This window comes from Boleophthalmus pectinirostris, unplaced genomic scaffold, assembly GCF_026225935.1.
Source record: "Boleophthalmus pectinirostris isolate CB_2022bp ecotype Guang Dong unplaced genomic scaffold, ASM2622593v1 HiC_scaffold_22, whole genome shotgun sequence".
Classification (NCBI taxonomy): Eukaryota; Metazoa; Chordata; class Actinopteri; order Gobiiformes; family Gobiidae; genus Boleophthalmus; species Boleophthalmus pectinirostris.
The window spans coordinates 9,223,609-9,246,378 of record NW_026571190.1 but is presented as its reverse complement, the minus strand read 5'-3'; the positions used below and the strand labels follow the sequence as shown (position 1 = coordinate 9,246,378).

Below are 22,770 nucleotides of genomic sequence, written 5' to 3'. Positions count from 1 at the left end.
AATCATGCATATTAAGGCTGAGTTCATCTCTCAAACTGAAAACACTCTGTTCCACCTTGTGATGTCATGTGGCAATACAGAAAGCGGTCCTCTGTGGTTTTAAACTCCATATACCATCACTAGAATCATTTGGATAATTTCAGCCCTTACCAATCTCTACTGAACAAAAGCTAAAAAGTAGCTTTTAACTTGTAAACTATCAATTGACGATATCACAAGGTGGTACACTGCAAAAAACAAAATCTAGCCAAGTTAAGATGACTTGAATTAAGAAAGTTTAATCATGATTTGAGTAAATTTCACTTGACAAGTAAAATAATCTGCCAGTGGAATAAAACTTTTTGTACTTAAAATATGAAAATACTAGCCTGATACATCAGACGGTTTCACTTCGTAGAAACTGTCTGACCTCGCAGCATTAGGATTTGTTCGCTCGACGGTCGACGGGTACTTTTTTAACCAATCGCTGCTATTTGGTTGTGATCTATGTAATGTGCCACTAACGGGGCTAACTGGTATATGAATCCTTTCCCAAATCCTGTAGGAAGAAGGGCAATAACGTCTTTCCCCTTGATGAAATTCACAAAACATTCTCTGTGTTCCAGATTTAAATCCTCGATCTTGGGAATCGTTGCCAACACAGAATGTATGGCTTCGTCTACATCCATGTCGACCACTTTGTTTACTGTTGTGCTGCACCATAAAAGGGACCCAGACAGATGCTTGAGTTTGACGTCATTGCTTCACAGCTCTTCACTTATTGGCCGGTGCACGGTTTACAACTTCCGGGGTTCTTACAAACCGTTTAGTGTATTCCAGTTCCTGACCTAGTCGCTGGAGAGAAATGAAATTGAGTGGAGGCACTAGGTGGCGCTAGCCTGGCTATGAAAATACATCTTGCTCAGAAAAGAAAAACAACAACTTTTTGTACTTAAAATAAGAAACAAAATCAAATGTTGCTTGAATTAAGAAAAACGCCCTTATTCCGTTGGTCGAACATTTTACTTGTCAAGTTGAATCTACTCAAATAAAGTAAAATGTTCATAATTCATAAGTCCTTTTAACTTACTGAGATATTATAGATGTAGACAGACTAATAACAAAACACAACTCCAGGTATGGTTTTGATGAAGTAACAACATTCTAACACAGTTTAAAGCTCACAAAAGTCAATTTTGCGTAAAATAAGACCTTTAAATATCTACTGCTTAGCATAAAAAGCTATCAGTATCAAACGAGCACTTCATTTTTTAAAAGATAGCAAATTATTAATACTGAAAATGTTATAATTTGATGTCTTTCCTTGAAAACTTTACACCTCACAGACCGTCTGAAGGAGCACTCATAATAGCAGTTTTCAACATCTCTTTAAACTCTGCCAATCATTAAAGATCCAAGCCTCCAAGTATGAAATTTGGCTCTCCGTGCAGTGTTAAACCGTCCGCTGTCATTCATTCAGAGGTGTGATTTTACAAACTGGAGACGAGGGAAAAGGATTACTGAAAACATTTTGCGACATCGTTTTATTTCTTGATTGCTATTGTCATCCAGGATCTGTCAGGCTCTTCAGTTCTCTTCAGATAATGCCTTCGATTACAGCGCTAATGAATCTGAAAGTGTGGGATCCCCGCACTCAAGAACACTGTGTTAATTGATTGTTGCTAACATGCAAGCTATTTTTTCTCCAGTGGTAATAGAATAAGAATAGAAAGGAAGTCAGTGGATGTTTTGTAGCTTTTGTCAGAGATGATAATGGTTTCTCTGCAGTGAGGCAAAGAAGAGTTGTGCTAAAAAAAATTCTATCTCCGTTGAATCCAAACCATACCATGTTACAGCTCAGATCTGTGGAGAGGCAACCCCACTCACAATCAGAATGCCTGTTTTTGTTTTTTGTTTTTTAAGTTATAAAATTGCCTGTAATTGAATAAATGTAAGGTAGAGCTATTTAATATCGTACTGTGGAACATTCCAGGCAGAGCAATGACATTTCCATAGAAACAACAAGGTGACCCCGTGCCGAAAAGTTACATAGTGAATCTTTATGGTTGACTTTGACAGGCTTAAGGGGAGGGGAGTATGTAAAGTTCCACAATGTGAGAAGCTAAGAAGAAGAATATTGGCTTCTCGTTTTAAGTAGCTTCATGACATAATATCAGTAAAATTCTGTTTTTCAGTTCCCTTTATTTTCAGAGGTCATCAGCAAGCCAAGCAAATGAGTTGGTAGATTAATACAAATCTAAATGACTGGTTTAAGGTGGACATCCAACTGAGGACCTGAATTTGAAGCCCCGTTTACATATGCACGGGTATTTTTAAAAACGGAGACTTCGGTTGTAGCCATCTTTTACACGCAAACTGCAAAATCGCTTCTGAAAACGAATCTTTCTAAAAACTCCGGCTAGAGTGGAGATTCTGGAAAACTACATCATGTTTGCGTGTAAAGTGAGATAAATGGAGATAAATGGCAAAAGTGCGATCAGTGTTTACATTTTGCTTTGATGATGATGAAGCATTCAGAGCAGCAGTCACATTTCTTCTGGTGCAAACACTTTTCATGTGTTTGCATTTGCACACAGTTGATAAATCATATCCATGACCAGAGACCAATGAGGTTCGGAGCTCAGTGGTTTTGCCACTTCTTTAACAGATCTGTGGAGAGGCGAGCTCGCTCAGTAATACAAGTTTTTCAAGGTATTTTTGAGTAATATTTACAACTGTAATGAAATAACTACTACAGGTTTGAATCTAATCCAGGTGTCGCCCAGAGGCTTGGCGTAGTTATAATGGAGCTCAATGGCGTATTTATGCAGTTTGATGTAAACGAAAACTTTTTTGAAAATGATGCTGTGTGCATGATGTTATTTTGGAAAATGGAGGGAGGAAAATATTCATTACTCAACATACCCGTCTATGTGTAAACGTAGCCTAAGTGTCTTCTGTGTTGATAAAGTGCTTTGTGCAGCGGTTGTTTATCTTCCCCAATGTAAGGCTCTTTGGATCCTTAAAACTTCTTTCTCTTATATTTAAAGATCCTATATTACACCGCAAAAAGCAATATCTAGGTAAATTAAAATGACTTAAATTAAGAACATTTGACTTTATTTGAGTAGATTCAACTTCACAAGTAAAAGTATCTACCAATGCAATACATGTGTTTTCTTAATTCAAGCAACATTAGATTTTGTTTCTTATTTTAAGTGCAAATAGTTGTTGTTTTTCTTATTTTAAGTGTAGCAAGATGTATTTTCCTATTTTAATTACAAAAAGACTTGTTCCATTGGTAGGGAATTTTATTTGTTGGGGGAAATTTACTCAAATAACGATAAAACCTTTTTAATTCAAGTCATCTTAGAGGTGCTCTCTGTTTCTATGGATATGTCATTGCTGTGCCTGGAATGTTCCGTAGTATGACATTAAACAGCTCCACTTTACATTTATTCAATTACAGGTGGTTTTATAGCTCAAAAATACCTAGAAAAACACACATTCTGACTGTGAGTGGGGTTGCGTCTGCACAGATCTGACCTGTAACTTGGTCTGGTTTGGTCTCCATGAAGATAGAAAGCTTTAATACAAAACTGTGAAACATTCTAGACAAAGCAATAAATATCCACAGAGAAAAGAATTTGTTGGACACCAAAAAAGTTACACAATGCATCTTTACTTGGCTAGATTTGACTTTTTGCAGTGTAGCTCTGTTCTCTTCTGTTCTATCATGATTAAATTTGGTATACCCCAGATTCCGCTGCAGTTGGAAAAGCCTCTCCACCTGCCTGGCGCTGGTCCGGCTCTGGTTCCCATGTGGGCGAGTTCATCACTGTCATGGCCCGGGCCTGTGTGTGCTGAGAGGGCTGTTTGCTCCTGTGGATTGATGAGGTCAGATCATTCCACTGTGTGTACCTCTTCAGTAATACATCCATGTCACAGGAGGACAGGCTTTCTTAGAACTGTGGGAGGGGAGCTGCTCTAGCCCTGGGTCTTATCAAATATAAGCCTATAACGTCACATGTGTGAAGTGGGATTATACGCTGTAGTCTGTGGGAGTTGTTTAGTCCTGTGAAATACACACTTTTAAAAATCACTTTTAGGGGAAGTAATGCTCTAAAAGTTGAGTGATATTGTAGGATTACGGTTACAGTTACTCTGTTATATTTACTTGCGTAACTTTTATAGAAACTGTACTTTTCAGAGCATTTTTAGCACCATATTTTTACTCTTACTTGAGTAATTGAATATTGAAATACCATTACTCTTACTTGAGTAAAAGTTATGGTTACTTTTCCCACTCTGAGTAAGTATACAAGTGACAAATGTTTTATGTTGACAATCTGAAATGATTTGAACATTTGTTTCTTGCACCAATCCTTCAAAATATGATTTAGATGTTCTCATTTTTGTGTCTAGCCTTTGAAAATACCAGATTGTGTTGTTCTTCAAATTACATTCTTTTTTTACTCTTGGGTAATTTGTTGGACCAATATTTCATACTTCTATTTGAGTAATATTATTTTGACGTAATGTAATCTTGCTTGAGTACAATTTTTGTACTTGTTTCTATTCAATTTGTATGAATTCTATTACTACATAAAAATACATTATAAAGTGTATTGTACCTAACGTTGTGCAATTAACCGAAGTTTGATTGCGATTTTCGATTTGTGTGTCAAATGATCTCCAAACTCATATAATTGAGTTCACACGATTAAAGCTTAACAAAGTTTATTTTGGGATTTTTAAAAAAATATATAAATAAGTATATTCATTCAAGTATATTTTATTTTTTAAATATAGAGATTGTAGAACAGCTGGTAATATAGTTAATTTTAGATACATTTATGTTTGTCTATGCCTCATTTCACGTTCAAAGTAAATTTGATTAATTTGATGTTTTATTCATACTTATACTTAATGCTCTGAGGTACATAGTAGCCTATATTTATAATAATTTGAAAGTTTTGCATACATGATCAATAACAAATAACATTCATAGAAATGCTGAATAAATGCATTATGTGACAAAAAAATTAATGTTGAATAATCGTGATTTCAGTATTGACCAAAATCATCGTGATAGTGATTTTTTCCATAATAGAGCAGCCATAATTGTGCCCTTATATGAGAAATGTATGGTTCATATCTAGTACAGCGATGCTATTACTATTCCTCGAACACTCCACAGTATGGAATTAAACATATCTTCAGATGCATGTTTTTTATTGCTCAACAATTTCACCTGATTGTCTCCATGGAGTTATATAAACTTAATGCCAAACTGTGGAACATTCAAGGCAAATCTATTACATCGACAAGCAGGTGTCAGACCCTCCATCCTAAAGGCTACACAAAACACCTTTAATCACAGTTGTAAATGTGATTAATGTCATGTTGTCCAATCCTACCCAAAATCATATTTTCCAACTGAAAACAGACACAGTCATTCTTTTTCCAGCTATGACTGTTTGATGACATTTCTGTTTACATTTTGTTCATAGTAAACTTCAATATTTTGTATAATTGCAAGTACAGAGCAGTGGGCAGAGATAGAGGGTAAGTGAAAACAGACAGCATTACTCAAACATGCATGAAACAATCAAAACACAACTTTGAGTAGTACATGTACATGTGTGCCCATATTACCACTATTTTCTGTTATGTTTCCTCATCAAAAAAAAGGAAAAGTTGACTTAAAGGCTAAGTCAACTTAACTTTACTCCCTACATATGCTCCCTTTAAACGCTCATATAGTATATAGTGTTTTAATATGCATCCCAATCCTCCACTCTAAAAGAAAGATATCAAAGCTTTTCTCCATGATCCGCTAAACACTTTGCCTGGAGTGCTCCATGCGTGCCCGGGTGTGTGGGACCAGACCCCCCACCGCTCTTACCCCCCGCTCACTTGTGACAGCTCCCCGGTGCTGTCTCTGTCTGTGCACACTACAGATAACGATAAGAGGGAGGAAATGGCACAAAATGATAGTCGGGAACCAAACCATATGATATTCACTCAAAAATAGATAGAAAAGTCTGTATAAGAGCTTATCTGAATGTGATAGAAAAACAAGATGTCCGACATTAGTTTCGAGTCATGGCGCATCACTCGGCCTGATTATATTTGCATGGCTGGCCGGTAAACAGGAAGCCAGCTCGGATACAAGACTTGTCAAAGGTAATTAAACCCCATGCGCATCTTCAGATATGGTTGCCATGGGAACGTGACTTTCAGCTCTGCAAAGGGCAGGAACTACAAATATGGTTTAATAAGAGGAAATACAGCTGAAGTTTGAAGTTCTGCTTGATGGAGACGCACAAAGTCTCTTGGTGATTATCATTAGGACTGTATCTATATCTAAAGCTATAATATTGTGAGATGGGAGGAGCCAAGTGTAAAAAAGAGCTTCTTATAGTGGTAAACCCAGAATGGAAGTGTTTTTTGTGAACATTCTAGATCTATAAGACAAATATATTGAACACACCTGGTTATTAATGCTTAAATGTGGAGCACTGCACTACATTTATAGAAAATAGGCATTGTTAAAACGCTATTAAAAGAGGCACAATGTAATTTTTGTGATGTAGGGTCAGCCACCTGCGCATCTCCATTGCTTTGCCTGGAATGTTCCACAGTATGATATTAGCCTTTTCTATCATTTGGGTCAAGCAGGTGACACCACTAGGCCAGGTTACAAGCCAGATCTGTGAAGAGTAGGGGTGTAACGATATCCAAGTCTCACAATACGATATCGCCACGGTATGAACCTCACGGTACAGTATTTATTGTGGAAAAGCTCACGATATGGTGGGGAGGCTCACGATTAGGGATGTAACAATATCCAAATTTCTCGGGACGATATTTTCAGGATATACATCTCACGGTACAATATTTATTGCGATATTTTGTGAAGGCTTAAAAGAACTGTTAATATGCTACCTCATAAAAATTAAGACTTAAAAGTGCTTAGAACTGTTATGTCTTCTTGTAGTCTACACTGAAATGGAGCAAAGGATCATGGTCTATGTAGACCCCTGTCTTTTTTGTAAGCTATTGCTGCGCCATAACTTTTAATTTAAACAAAGAGACTTGTAATTTGATATATTGTGATGGTCCACGATATTTCTGTGAGAACTTTGACGATATGATATCACAATATTTTGGTTATTGTTACATCTCAAGTGAAGAGGTGACCCTGAACACACTAAAATACATGGTTTTCAAGGTATTTTACAACAGAAACCTGAGAAGATAAATTTAATGCCATACTGTGGAATATTCCAGCAAAGCAATAACCTCTACAGACAAGAAGCTGCACTCAGCAAAGTCACAGTCACAAGTTAAAGGTGCACAGTTAAAGCAAAAAATAAGCATTAGTGGCATTTTTAGTTTACTTGAAATGTTTTTTTGTCCACCCAAAAACAGTAACTTTTTACAAAATGGAAATAAAAGATCCAACACACAGGAGTGAGTTACGCCAATTTTACTTTTGGAAAAATGGGTGACAGCTGTTATGTAACCAAAAAATATGACACCCCCACCCCAGCTGAAAAGAACAAAGACTTCCCACACAGTACTGCATTCTTTTTTCACTCAGATGACAAAACCACACAGTTGACACTTTTCTGGTGCCATCAAGATGCAGAGTAGTGGTGCTGCCAGTCCCACTTGCAGCAGAACATCTAAATAGGTCACAGAAAACAGTTTTTCCCCCCAAAGGCGCAGTTGCCCAGTTTGCTCTACTGGGCCAGTGAAAATTGACTTATCTGGCTAAAAACAGGATTTAAAAACTTTCAGCCAACTTTTCACACAAGTGCATACTTAATGTGCTCTAAAAAAGTCCTATGTAATTGTACACAAAATGGATTCTTATGAGCTTTAAGCCATGTTATAAAGTTACCTCCTCAAAAACATACTTGGAGTGGTGTTTTGGTTCATTAACACACATTTGAGTAATTGAGTAAATTATATTATTAGGCTATATACATCTCCAAAGCTCAAAAATGTGAGAACTCTGCCTAAATATGCAGGGTTTGTGTGTTAAACAACTCCATGTATGTTTTGGACCAAGAAACATTACATAAATCTAAAAATGGCACAATATGCGATCTTTAAGCACCAACTTATAGGATAAAAACATTATTGACAGAACAGCAGCTGACTCGTTCAACTGTAAAACTCTAAAACAGTTTACATTAAAAGGTCCATATTTGGCAGTCCAGTAGCAGTAGACATTATTGCAACAAATGTCCCTTCAGTTGCCAGCACCCCAGTACTCAGTCCGTGTATTCTGTGTACTTTTTGGCAGAACCGTGTACTTTGCTAGCGGGGTATTTCAACTTATTTAGCGCCATTTTCTTGAGCACGGCGCGAGGCAGGTCCACGCGACACTTTTCCGCGAGCTCGACCAGGTAAATGAGCACGTCGCTGAGCTCGTGCGCCAGCTGCTCCCGCTCGGCCTCGCTCCAGCCGGGCAGCCCCTCCGCCACCTCTCCCTTCCACTGGAACAGCTCCGATACCTCGCCCACCTCCCCGATCATGGCCAGGAGCAGGTTCCGGGGCTGGTGAAACTTATTCCAGTCGCGCTCGTCGGTGAACTCCGCCTGCAAGCGCCTAATGTCCTCCATGGTGGGCTCCGAGCTGAAGGTAAACCGGCTGTTCTCAGTGGAAGTAGTAGCGCTTCCCGGCTCCGGTTGCCCGTTTTGGAGCGTCTTGAACTGCTCCGCTGCGACGCCGTTCACCTTCGTCTCCTCGCAGGTTTCTTTTCCATTTGTAGCCATCATTTTTGTTCGTAAACCGTGCTGTTTGGCTGGAGCTTGAAGCGGTGTTCACAACAAACTTCTCAACGCTTATAAAACGTGAAAGCAAATCCCGCCAGTTGAGGAGGACGGATCTGACGCAACTTCCGCCAGCCGCTTACCGCCTTTGTGAATGGGATTTGTAGTTTTTCTTTCTAAACAGTCCGCTAGACGTACGTGTCCCCGGGAATTTCTAAAAACTACATTTCCCATTCTAAACAGTGCAGCGTGACAGATAGAAGCATGGCAGCCTCTACTGCAGCCGCAAGTGAACTTCTGTGTCATTTTAATAAACAAATGCCTCGTCTGTATCATATTTCTTTATGTATATGCAGGAGAATAAGCTCATCAGCTGCAAAATGCGCCAGTCAACCACAAGCGAAGCCAAAAAGGTAAAACGACCACCTCAAAATCGATATTTCACTTGTGTCCTTTGCTGGAAACTGCTTTCAAATTTATTTCTCTGCGTCCCCACGTCGCATGAGAAGCAAATTCTGCTCTTTCACAAGATCAGATGATAGATGTCATAATGTTAAATATCTGTGTAATTCCTCAGTTGTTCAGGTGTGGCAAAAGAACGTTGAATAGTGCCGATAGGACAGATGTTTTTAGAGTGAACCTGTTTCACAACTGAAAATGGTTGTTGGATAAATGTCAAAACGTATTCACTCTTACAAAATTGTGAAAGTAACAGAATTGTACCTTCTTTTGCTTTGTAATGCTAAATAATTATGAATAAAAATTACATTAATACAACGTGCAACAATAAGATGTCCCACAATGCACCATCTTTTGCTGTAATGTACAGATCCATTGATGCCTTGTAAGTAATTGACCAGTGCTGTTTGTGCTCCTATGTTGCAGCTCTCCCCTAGAGCTGGTGGGTGTCGTGGGATTAGAGATCCACGCTCAGATTCGCGCCAACACCAAACTGTTCTCTGCCTCACCCATGCGCTTCTCTGCTCCCCCAAACTCCCTGGTCTCGTTCTTTGATGCATCTTTACCTGGCACATTACCTGTAAGTCACTAAACTCTGCTCTAAACTGGTGGTACCACTGACAGAGGTAGTTCCAGTCAAGATTAGGAGATGGGTTCCAGAGCGCTGTACTTTTTGCAGGTTATCCCAGTGGAGTGTAAAGATGGGACAAATGCAGACAATTATTATCCCTCGTGGGGAAAATATGAATAATGTATAATGTACCTCAGTCACTGTATTGTGCATAATTGCCTACAAGAGGAAGTACCCAGTAGGGCTGTACCGTAGACTGTATAAAGAAGTGGACTAAGAGATTGTGATGTCATCCACAGGCTCGATTCGGTTCCAATCAAATGAAACTCACTAACAGTTATGTTATATATAAAGTCTATGGGTTATAAATATTGATATGTCTAAATAACAGGATGGATTTCTCGGAGGTAATACGTGGAACAATATAGAGATGAATATCATGATACTTTTAAACAACACATTCATTATAAATTGCTGAGTTAAACACTTAACTGTCTGCTCACTACTGCATTAAGCCTGAATGTGCTGTGGTGAAAAGGTGACTTATTAACAGGAAAATTGTATTCTGCTATAAATTGCAGTATGAACATGAAATTCCAATTTCTACATAATCACTACAACTACATTACATGCTATAACTACATAATCAAATTTTAACCCTATTATATAAGTTATAAAATATATATCCATGTATCAGGACATGCACTGTATCAATGTACGACTGTCAGGATATTGTGGAGGATAGGCAGGATATGTATTACATATCCAGCCCTAGTACCCAGACTCTTTTCAGATTAGTACAGATCAATAAATCTTCATTGTCAAACTTTATTTTCAAGTAATTTTACAAATGATATTGTGAGGTTCAGACTTTCTAATTGGTTTAACTTCAGCATTAGGGTATTCATATTGTAATGGTTATTATTGTATATGGTATTAAACAAAAAAAACATTTGGCTTGAATCTTTAGGTCCTCAACAAGCGATGCGTGGAGGCAGCAGTTATGACAGGTCTGGCTCTTCACTGCACCATCAACCGAAGGTCCCTGTTTGACCGAAAACACTACTTCTATGCCGACCTCCCCGTAAGTCTCTCCCTCTAATACCAACCATACTGCAAGAATTACCAAACCGCCATACAAAACTGCCATTGTCCTATACATTACTCTGCTCTATTGATTTGAATGGCATAAGCTGTCCTCATGTGGCTCTTAGTTCTTCTAGTGAACCCTGGCAGCCTGATTGAAAATGTGAGGGAATCTTGCTGAAGCGGCCAAAATACTATTCACTCCAAGTGCAGAGGAGCAGCCATTAAAGAAAATTACCAATATTCTGTCAGCTCATTTTCTACATCGCACGTCTATTTTGACATTAGCCACAGGTCATTTGCTTCCCTGCTGATCATTTGAAGAGACACCTTTTAAACACATCGCTATTTGAGTCTTCACCACAGCTGGCTAACATCAGAGCTCTGTACTGTAATTTCCCAGGCACCATGCAGCTGTTAAATGGATTATGACCAATAGACTTTCAGATTCAAGCAGATCTGAACAGTATGTGGTGCTGTTATAGACTTCAACACGCAGTTTCTTTGAAGTACCTGCCATTGTTTCCTAATGGTTCCGTTACATTCTCTTTCTTGGGGTAATGCTGACCAAATAGCCCCTTTGCAGTGCTATAAAGGCTTAAAAGACATAGGAACCTAGATCTATTAAGTGTTGCTGCTAGTGCTTACGCAGCCAAGATCTTGATACACACCCAATAGTTTTCTCTTCAGTCTGCTCATCAAATAGTGAGATAAGGAGTTGTTCATTTAAAGACAGCATATTGTGCTGTCTGCTACATAGTTAGGACTCCTATGGATCATTATGTTATAATTTGAACAATATTCATCTAAAATGACGGCAAAAAGAAACAGGTCTTCCATTACCATAAATGTCATCGAAACAAAGAGTTGTGAAGTTGTCGGCACCTCCTATGGATAGCTGCATATCATGCTAGCGAGTAGTACAACGCTGCCAAATCCTATGCATATCACCAATTAAGAACATAAATTTGGAAAACAAGGTAAATACAGAGCAGTTTGAAAGAGTGAATGAGAAGTGTAATAAACTATGCCATGGTTAAAAGCTCAAAAAAATGTATATTGCATAAGAGGTCTGCTTTAATAGTACATGATAGTTTTTGTGCTTTGACCTGAAATATATGAAAATGGTGACATTTATTTCTTCAGTAATAATGATAGATGTAGTGATAGTAAAATATAGAAAAAATCAATAAACACTGAATAATAAAAATGATTTAAAAAAGCAAAACATTCTAACTAAGTAGTAATTCTTTCTGTAACAGTAGAAGCTGAAGAATGATTGTCCAAACCTTTTGACACAAGTCGTACATTCAGCAGTCCTAGTGCTAAAGTGAAGTTCCCTCTCTTCACAGTAATTGAGCTCTCGCAAGGCAAAGTTCTTCTAACCCTTAGAGCCTGAAGGTAATTCTGCTGCTATTGTGAGTGACATTTTCAGGTTCACGTGTAAAAGACAAAATGTCAAGGGAACTTCAAAATGACAGAAGCCTCTTTCAATTTTCAAATTCTTCTGGGGAGCAGGGTAATAGCGAGTTCAGCCTGACATCTCCTTCTAACGTTTGTTCAAATAGCTCATAGGTGTATTGAGCAAGTTCAGAGCAAAGGAACAGGGACATTACTTTTTGCTGCTTTGTCTTTAAAGAGTCTTTAAAGTATAAAGTAAAAAATCCTGGCATGCACACTTTCCTGTGCTATCACAATATTTTAATGTTTATACTCCTTATACGCTCCAAATTCCAAAAGGTTTTACAGGACATAATTATAGTAAGTACATCATACGTGAAACAGTCAATTAGTTTAAGATAATGAATACATTTTAAAGGAGCTTCCAACTTTGACGACTAAATTACCACCAGAGAAACAGCATTAGAAACAAATAAATAAATAAATAGCAGATTGTACTGGCAACTGAAATCTAATCAATGCCATGACACTGAATATAAGAAAAAGTTTAAGTGATGATATATTGTTAAAACTAAATAAAACAAAAATAATATTAAGGTAACTGTGTTAACTTTCAGGCAAGTAACATATAGATATATCCTAGAGCTGTGATCATGTTAAGATTTAAAGGGCCCATATTATGCTATTTTCTGATCTTGTTTATGTTGTTTCTTTGTCAGAAACATATCTGGTGTTGTGTTTTCATTTTGCACAAATTGAACACACAAAATGCTAAATTAGGATGAGTTATTTTAAGTGGAAAACACTGTGCTCCACCTTGTGATGTAGACAAGCTAATAATGCAGGATTACAACATGTTTGAGGGAAACAAAACACAACTCCTGGTATGTTTTTGATGATGTAACAACATTGTAACATGGCTTAAAGCTCATAAGAGTCAGTTTGTATAATATAGGGCCTTTAACAAAATAATACATGAAATGAAATTCAGTAAAAAAATGTATTCATCTTCTTAGAGCACCCTGTGATAAAGCAATATGATTGTTTTGAACATTTGGAAATGTTCAAATGCTCCAATTCCCTGCCTGATATAACTCTTGTTTACACCACCACATGCTATGTTTAAAGTAAAATCAACCTTTTTATTTCAAACATTTATCTAAAAGAGACAGCTGTATATTTCTATCGTCAGGATACATCATCTCCCCTCTTGTGTTGAGTGCACAATCTCTAAATTCCGCCTAAAATCCCCTCCAGAAGTGTCGGGATTACCGCTGGTTTCCTCTTGCTCTCAGCCGTGTTTACGCAAGATTGCATCACCTCCATCGGATCCATTCCCAGGCGTTGACACACACAGCATGGACGATAATGCCAGATTACACTTCCTATCTGACGCCAAATAACTCGGCGGCGCAGGCAGGGCGGCCCCAAACCCTCTTTTGTTTACTCCTTGGCTTTAGCTCCATCTGCTACTCCGAGAGGTTAGTCTGCCCCTCCATAGGCCAATAGGTGAAGTTCATGACATTAGAGGATTTTATGGTGTCGTTCCAGATGAAGGTCTATAACTCTATGGGTGATTGTTTGTTTTTGAAGGAAATCACCAAACAGAAAATCCATCTACATACACTACCAGTCAAAACATTGGACACATTTTTTCATTTATGTTTCGTCTTTATTTGCATGATTATTTACACTGTTGATTCTCACTGAAGGCATCCAAACTATAAACGTAAACACAAGGAATGCAGTACAGGAAAAAATTAACTCAAAACTCCAAACTTGTTTCAGATTTTAGATTTTGAAAAATAGCTATCCTTTGTTTTGATCATTGCTTTTAACATTAATTGGCATTTATGATCCTGACCTGACCACCTTGGATTGAAAACCATTTCAGGAGACTTTATTGTATAGTTTAAAGGTGCACTGTGTAACTTTTCTGGTGGAGGGTTTGTCACCTGCTTATTTCTATGGATATGTGTTTGATCTGCCTGGAATGTTCCACGGTATGACTTTAAACAGCTCTACTTTACATTTATTCAGTTCGAGGTAGTTTTATAGCTCAAAAATACCTACAGGCATTCTGACTGTGAGCAGGGTCACTTCTCCACAGATCTGATCTGTAACTTGGTTTGGTTTGGTCTCCATGAAGATAGAAAGGTTTTATGCCATATTATGAAAAAATCTACACAAAACAACAACATCTCCAAGGAGAAAAGCGTTTGATAGACCCTCCACTACAAAAGTTACTCAATGCACCTTTAAGCAAAGAGTGGCTACTTTGAGGAATTTGAAATCAAATTTAAATAAAATATTTACTTCAGCTATTTAAATATGTTATCTTCTGTGTGTAAATGTAGAAAAGAAAAACTAAAGAAAAACAACTTTGAATGAGAAGGTGTGTTTTGACTGGTGGTGTATATTGAACTAGTTTCTCTAGTTTCTAGTTTATTGGTTCATTTGAACAGGGAGCATGAGTAAACATATTCATCTCATCAAAGGAGATGCTTTACACTAGATTTAGCTGAAGCTAGTTTCCATCTGCTGTCCCTGGGCAACTTGGCAAACGATTAACCTTAATTAAGGTGAAACAAACCTTTGTTAATTTATGCTGACACAGAAGCCAGATGTCAGTTTTAGTTTTAGGCCTACAGAGATATCATAAATCAGGTCAAAGCATCTGCATTGTGTTACTGAAAAGACAAACTCAACAGCACTGACCCTTCCTCTACCTACATTTTATATGTGTATATGAGATATAATAGTCTTTTGAATTTTGAATTACCGTGATAACTGCTAATTTGTCCTTACTCTCAAATTGATAAACTTTTTTGGAATGGTGTGATGCTACTTGAACCCTATCGTTAAACAAGCTTAAATACGCATGGTTTATTTGATTCAACTTTTGGTGTAATCAGTAGTTGTAAAGCAGAGAACACGACTTGGGAAGCACGCCGTTTGAAAAATACAGTTGTAAATTGCCTCGTACATTATTGATATGGTCCACTAGAAAGCCCTGATTGCGTTTTGTAAAACACCTCAGTCGCTCATTAAATGATTAATGGGGTTGTCTGAGTGGTGTTCCTTCTTCAGAGTTGGAATGGTAGCAGAACATGAGAGGGGCAGATGAGGACAGGTGACAAATGGCCAGTGGAGTGGTCTCTCATTCACTGGCAAAGAGCCCAAATGAACTACTTTGAATACTGCTTAAAGTGCGTATGACAGGTTTTCTCCTTTTTATATTTATGACTTGTTTTTTGTTGGGGTAGTACCTGTGGACAATATTTATCATGGCTTTACATCAAACAAGAGGCAGTTTGTGGAAAAAAGTTGAAAAGTGCAAAAATACAGGAAGTAGCACTGAGTACTACAATAGAATCCTTCTACTTAACTAGAATATCATCAAAGCCCAGACCATCCAAAAGGCAGGGGTAATTTCTTTCTTTCAAAATAAATATCTTTTGTCATTTATTTTTATAAGGCTACGTTCAGACTGCAGCCTGAAGTGACCCAAATCAGATTTTTTTGGCCCCTATGTGACCTGTGTCTGATCATTTGACAGTCTGAACGACACAGATCCGATTTTTTCAAATGTGACCCAGGCCACTTCGATATGTGGTCCTGAAACGGATACATATCCGATCTTTTGACATGCGACTTCAGTCTGAACGGCTAAAGCACATTCATCCGACCTACACTTTATCAACAAGCCACAAACGCCACTATTCTGCGCTGAAGTAGGCGAAAATTGTTAATGAACTCCGTGTCACTGAAGAGAAGCACATCACCACTCACCACTTTTGTCTACGTCTCCACATCCACACGTTCCTTTCAACAGATGTTGCTGCCGCTGTCCCACAAAACACCACGGCCAAAAATCTCGTCCTTCTCCTTCTAAATCTCCTCCTTAAAACAAGTAAGTTGTTCATGTTCTGGCTCCGGTACAATAGAAACTTTAAAATCGCCAGGTGCTCAGTGCTCGTGTCCATGTTTGGACAACTTCCGTAAACAGAGAGCACGCTCGCTGTGGTTGACGTCATCGTTTCCTCCAGTGCACATGCGGGACACTTTTGGGCCGTTTAATGTTCACACTGTAGTTCACATACAAGTCGCATTTAATTGGAAATGTGAACGACCTCGCAAAAACATCGGATTTCACAAAAAAATCGGAATTGAGCATTAAGCCCTGCAGTCTGAATGTAGCCTTATCATAATATTATGGTTGCTATTGGAAGTAAAACTATTCACTTGACCAAAATTGAGAAACTGGAAAAAAAAAGTGAAATGAGTAGTATAGTCGTGTATGACTATACTACTCATTTCACTTTTTTTTCTTTAAATCCTGGCAGTCTCTAATTGTAAAAATATTCTGTCATACAGTTTTCTCTTAATTCAAGACACTACTGGACTAATATGGATGGAATGTTGTCATTTTTTAAACATCTGTGCCTTTCCATAACTATGTGCAGGATTATTGTGTTAATATGTGAATGAAGCCTGTAATACTTTTATAAGTATAAAGTTGTTAAAGTATAGTGTATTGTGGATAATATAATATAGTATAATTATGTAACATATTGAATCCAATCCACTTTATTCACATAGCACATTTCATAAACAAAACCGTTTCTCGAGTGCAGCACAATACAGATTCAAAAATTACAATGGGAATATAAAATAAAGCTCTATTCATCTCCAGGGTATGTTTTTGTTGAAGAAAAATAACAAAAATCAGAAAATAGCATAACATGGGCCCTTTTAAATAAAGTAGATCCAACCAAGATACAATTACCAGTCCACAACAGCTAAATTCAATTGTCTGCTTGTTTTGAGATTTCGTGGCTTTGCTCTTCACTTGGTTGAATGTACCTCCCACTTAGACCATGACCACCGAGTGTATAAAAGAAGTGGACTAAGAGAGTGTGAAGTCACCCAGGACTTTCAGCGTCACCCAAATAAAGCTTGTGATGCTAACAGTTACAGGAGCGAATTTACAGCCAGGCTCTATGTTATGAATAGGATTTTTGACTGACAAAATATCAGGGTTAATTTTTTAAGACCAAAATGAGGCTCACAGCAGCAGTCACAGAGAGAGGGATGGCAGTATTCCACTATAAGTCAATGGGAGGTGAGGTCAAGTATCCAGAAGAACCCACACACAAACTTCTTATTTGGAACGAGGCGGCGAACACGTTAGCGATGTCTATTTGTATATACAGTCTATGACCATGACAGAGACCGACCAATTGGAGGAGTGAATCCTGTCTTGCCATTGTCAAACTTGGAAGATTTTACATGGTCCAATATCAGTTTAATGTGATCATATTGCGCAGTCCTAAAAACAATGAGACGAAAATGATTCAGGTTCAGATGACTATTAATCCCACCACAGGCTATTGGTTTGAGCAGTAAAAAGCACATAGTGACAAATAAACATTCAGCACATTCTGAACAAAGAGGAGCTCTGAGATATTACATCTACATAGAATTTTAAAAGGGGATTGGCAGTAGGAATAAAAGATTTCAAATATCTATTTGTTTTTGAATAGGGAAAAACATAGTGATAGCTTCAGGGCTGTAAAGAAAACTCAAAATATGACTCTATGAGCTAAGAAACATCTTGGCTTTTTGTAAAATATGTGCTTTACAAAAGGAAGTCTGTCTGCTGCTCTCCTGTGATTTTAGAACAGATTTTAACGATAAAATTAACTGTTATTATTTTTTGACAAAGATGTTGTTAAACCAACAAATAAAAGAAAGACAATAGGCTTTCAATTGAGCACTGATAAAAGTGACACAGAATAGAAAAGGACTTCTTCTAAATGTGCAGTCTCTGCTCACCATGTTTGACAACAGATGCAGTTTTCACATCCAGTTTAAGTTGGTTGTCAAAGAAACGTACCCAGATAGTTGTAAGAAGCAACATTTTCAACTTTTTCATTGTGGATAATGCACCCTGCAGCTGTGCTTTTGTTTCGTCTGAAATCTAAGATGAGCTCCCTGGTTTAGCAGCATTCAAATCTCAAAAGTTATTCTCACATCAAGTTATAAAGTCGGTGAGCGCTCTCCCATGCTCAGTTTCACGTCCACAAAGAAGTGACAGCAGGGTAGTATCGTCTGAAAATGTAACCAGAAAACTACCCTCCTGAGTGCTCTCACATCCATCTGTATACAGAATGAATAAAAGAGGAGATAACATGCACCCCTGTGGAAAACCAGTCGATGCAGTAGTGCAGTCAGACAAGTGGTTATTTACAAGGACAGATTGTTTAAAAGTAAAAAAAACCAAAAAAAAACAAACAAAGAACTTCCATGAAACTAGTTGGAGGGGCAAATTTAAATTATTTTAAATGTTCTCCAGATGTAGTAGTAGAAGTAGAACTAAAAAAATCATAATATATGGTTTTGGATTTCCAGTGTTTATTTTAAGCATTTCTAATGCACACTATTTCCTTGGCAATGTTGATTTCCCCCATGACTCACTTAAGCGTGTTCGATGACCCGAAACTATTCTAGCTCTCTCCATGTAAACACATTTAATAACATGCACCAACAGAAGCTCTTATTAGTCTACCTGCAAAAACAATTACTAACATCCAATGAGAGACTACACTTATTTTTGTAACTAAATTGACTCTAACTTCAGTGACTCAGGGTTTCCCACAGCACAGATGGAGCTTGTGCGTGCGAGTTATGAGTAAATATGGTGACGATGCAGAGGTGGAAAAGTCACAGGAAGTAGAAGGCTAGCTCATTAGCGCCCTTGCTGCTCTCACTGTAATTGGGAAAAGCTTAACACGACCATTGCAGTCTGATTAAGCACAAACTAGCCCCCGTGTTCATTACAGACACTGCGCTGATCATTTATTATGCCGGAGAGATGGTGGAGTCTTCATTTGCATGCATGTGGGTGGGTCGCTCATTTGGTGGTTTGAGGGGAAAATAGTAGAGGGCCCTTTGACGAGGAATAGAAATGATGCAGCAAAAAAGTGCGAGTGTGTGGTTAGAATGTTGGAAAAAGCATCTAACAGCAAAGTGAAATCTTTTTTTAATTAGCTAAGGGGGTTAGACTTTGTCAAAAAAAAAAAAAACTGGCTTTATAACCAGATCTAAACCAAACATATATAAAGACTAAAAAGTCTAAATTGTGTTCAAATAGGATTATAATGGCTGAAATGGTGTGAGAACAATGTGAGAACAGTAAAGTTATATCTTCCTTTTATTTTAGAGAGATAAACTAAAGCACTATGCCATTTATTTTTTAAAGATCCTTATTACACAAAAATGGCTCTTGTGAACTTGAGCTTTAAGCCATGTTAGATTGTTTCATTCACACATGGAGTTTAAAAACACAGAGTACTACTTCCTTTATTACTAAATGACATCACAAGGTGTTTTCTGTTTGAGAGAAGAAATCATCCTAAATATGCAGGATTATTGTGCTAAACATGTGTGTATGAAGCCGATAAAATTGGCCTTTTAATAAGTATGAAGTTGTTCAAGTATAGTGCATTATGCTTAATATAATATAATATAATATAATATAATATATTAAATGCAATCCACTTTATACATGTATAGCACATTGCATAAACCAAAGTTTCTCAAGTGCTGCAGAATACAGATTAAAAGATACAGTCCTTGTTAGGTATAAAACTATAAAACTAGTCAAATCAAATAAAAATGCCATAAAAATAAATAAAAGACACAGAGAACTAGAGCTGGATATCATTCAGAGGTTGCTGATACGATACATACCTCGATACATAGGCCACACTTCGATACATATCTAGGTACAGTCAGCTTTCGATTCAGTATGACTCATTAAGATATATTTCAAATCGATTTGATATAGTTCAATAAAAAATTATGGCTGTGATACTAAAAGTCTTTGTTAAATCACTTTTTGTGCAAAGTTAATCTGAAACACAAACATTTTAATCCTCAAAACAGTGAAGATGTCAGATGTGTTGCATAAATGAGTTTCTATCCTCTGAACAAGCAACAAAACTGTTGGACTGTACCAAAATAATTTAGTAAAATATAAAAAAAAAATATATACTCTTGGCAATATATCGATACAGCAGCCCACGATATCGATACTGCATCATCACATTAAACAATACAATACAATGTACAACAATGCAATATCTCGATATTTCAATATTTTTTCACACCCTTACAGAGGACCACACAGTTTAGTGCATGTCATATAATATTGAAAGTGTTGCACTTAAAATCTCCATGATACTTTTTACTGCTAGCTTCTACTGTGGCTACTGTGACTTTTTATATAACATATCAGGTTTTATGTAACAATATGCATGCAGCAAAATGGACTTTCCCCTATTGTACCCTCTGCAGGGATTTGTGCCTGCTTACATGTTTTAGCCAGCACAGATTTGACTTTTCTATTGAACATTATGTCTGGAGTAGCTGATCCCCCTGCAAGCTGCCACTGCATTTACAAAATCCTGCAGATTTCAAGATGATCTCTGCTGAGGGGACGACAAATTGAAAACCAAAATCCCTAAAGTATATTTTTCATCCTCTTGTATATCCCCCAAACACCTCTTTTTAACTCTCCCATAAGTATGATTAATGTTTAGCTCCACTGATGCAGTTGCCATAGTAACCATAGAAATTCATACTGCAGATTCATTGAGTTGAAGGGTGAAATATTTATTCTAAAGGCTTTTGTGAAAACAACTTTGAGTACCCATTCCTCTGCAGTGTTATGGGGTCTGGACAATCAGCATGTATTGTGTTGAATGGGGCCACATAACTCACCTCCACAGGCTCAGGGCATCAACTGTTCAAGTGATTATAGCTATTCTAATGTCTTGCTGGCTACAGGTAATAAAGCAGTATTTAATCATAATAATGTGATTCATGCTGGCCCATAAATGAGAATTTGAAATCATTGAAAAACGCCCCAGTCGAGCATAAATTACATTGGTGACTGCTCAGTGCTTCCTGTGAGAATGAGGTGTTGATGTGAGAAGGCAAATCAAGTGGTGTGCACTTAGACCAGTAGAGACTTCAACAGAGAGAGTGTAAGGGGCAATGACTAGTTTTTTAAAGAATGGACAATGAAGGAACAAAAAAGAACAGAACACGTCATGTTTTTCTTCTTCCAGGGTAGACATTTTGAGGTGAAGAGATAGAAATTGAGAGGTTAAACCTTTTGCTGCTGCAGTAGTGATGAGGTACAAAAGAGAAAAGAGACTATTTTCTGTTCTGTGTTATTACGTTGTTTCCTCATCAAAAACATACTTGGAGTTTAGTTTTTTTCATTCACACGTTTAAAACACAAATCTATATTCTCTCGAACGGAAAACACTCGATTCCACCTTGTGATGTCATGTGGTAATACAGGAAGCGCTCCACTGTGTTTTTAAACTCCACACACCTTTCACTAGAATTATTTGGATTATTTAAGACCTGGAATTGTCAGTCTCTACTAAGCAAAATGTTGTTTTCTTGTAATTTACCACTACATGACATCACAAGGTAGAACAGAGCATTTTGAGCTTTGGGGATGTAGACAGACTTATAATAAAGGATTACTAAAATGTGAATGAAACAAAACACAGCTTCAGCTATGTTTTTGATGAGGTAACAGCTTTATAACACGGCTTAAAGCTCACAAGAGTCCATTTTGCGTGATATAGAGAGGGAGAGAAAATTGAGAGAAAACAAATTGATAAATTGGTTTGGACGAGATAAAAACACAAACAAATCTGGTTACCTGATTTATCGAAAAGGCGCTGTACCTGATTTTACTGTCTTAAAACATGAAAAATAGAACTAGTCTGTATTCTTAGCATCCCCGTCCCTGTGTCTGGGTGGGTTTCCTCCAGGCTTTTACCCCAGCAACCTCATTATTTTTAAGCTTTCTACCATATTATAAGATAGTTCAAACCATCCTTATTGTTAGCTGTAAGGTTCTGTCCAATGCTTAGCCCTCAATCCTACGTCACCCATGCTCCCACACGACAATTCTCCATAAATATACAAAAACATGATACAGAACTGTACACAACACCTTGAGAAATCTAGTGCAATAGTTTCAACAGTAAAACGCACGGAAAAAGCCGTAAAAGATAGCATGGTGATCTAAATGTCATGTGTTGCCAGTTAATAACCTATAGAATTAACTCCTCTTAAACATGTGCATAAGGCTTTTAGAAAACAACATTCTAAAATGTGCGCTTACTGAACCCAAGTTTAGCAAAATGTATGGATGGAAAAGCAAGCTTCTTGGAGTTACCTGTACCAAACTGTTTTAAGACGGTACACAAAGTAGCATGACTCCATCTAGTGGTGAGATTACATTGTCCAGAAGTACACTAATTTTTCATAACTTCTCATTAAATCATAAATTAATAAGTAATATGTGCTCCTAAACTTGGATTATACAAATAATTTGCCAAAACTGGGACTTTATCTCAGTATTTTTTGGATGTTATGTGCCATGTTATTTTT

The 22,770-nt window shown here is 37.4% G+C and overlaps 2 protein-coding genes across 2 annotated transcripts in view; one reads left to right on the top strand and one right to left on the bottom strand.

Annotated features, from left to right (window-relative positions):
• Nucleotides 1-7,458: 7,458 nt before the first annotated feature.
• Nucleotides 7,459-8,901, bottom strand: dctpp1 (dCTP pyrophosphatase 1). Its single transcript, XM_020932988.2, has one exon. It carries the CDS (start codon nucleotides 8,772-8,774, stop codon nucleotides 8,268-8,270), a length of 507 nt encoding a protein of 168 aa, XP_020788647.1. The 5' UTR covers nucleotides 8,775-8,901; the 3' UTR covers nucleotides 7,459-8,267.
• gatb (glutamyl-tRNA(Gln) amidotransferase, subunit B) overlaps nucleotides 8,862-22,770 on the top strand; it is a 32,731-nt gene continuing 18,822 nt past the window's right edge. The window contains exons 1-3 of the mRNA XM_020932982.2: nucleotides 8,862-9,181; nucleotides 9,654-9,807; nucleotides 10,769-10,882. Of these exons, the coding sequence (XP_020788641.2) occupies nucleotides 9,033-9,181; nucleotides 9,654-9,807; nucleotides 10,769-10,882 (417 nt within the window). The 5' untranslated portion in view covers nucleotides 8,862-9,032. The remainder of the gene's footprint in view (nucleotides 9,182-9,653; nucleotides 9,808-10,768; nucleotides 10,883-22,770) is intronic.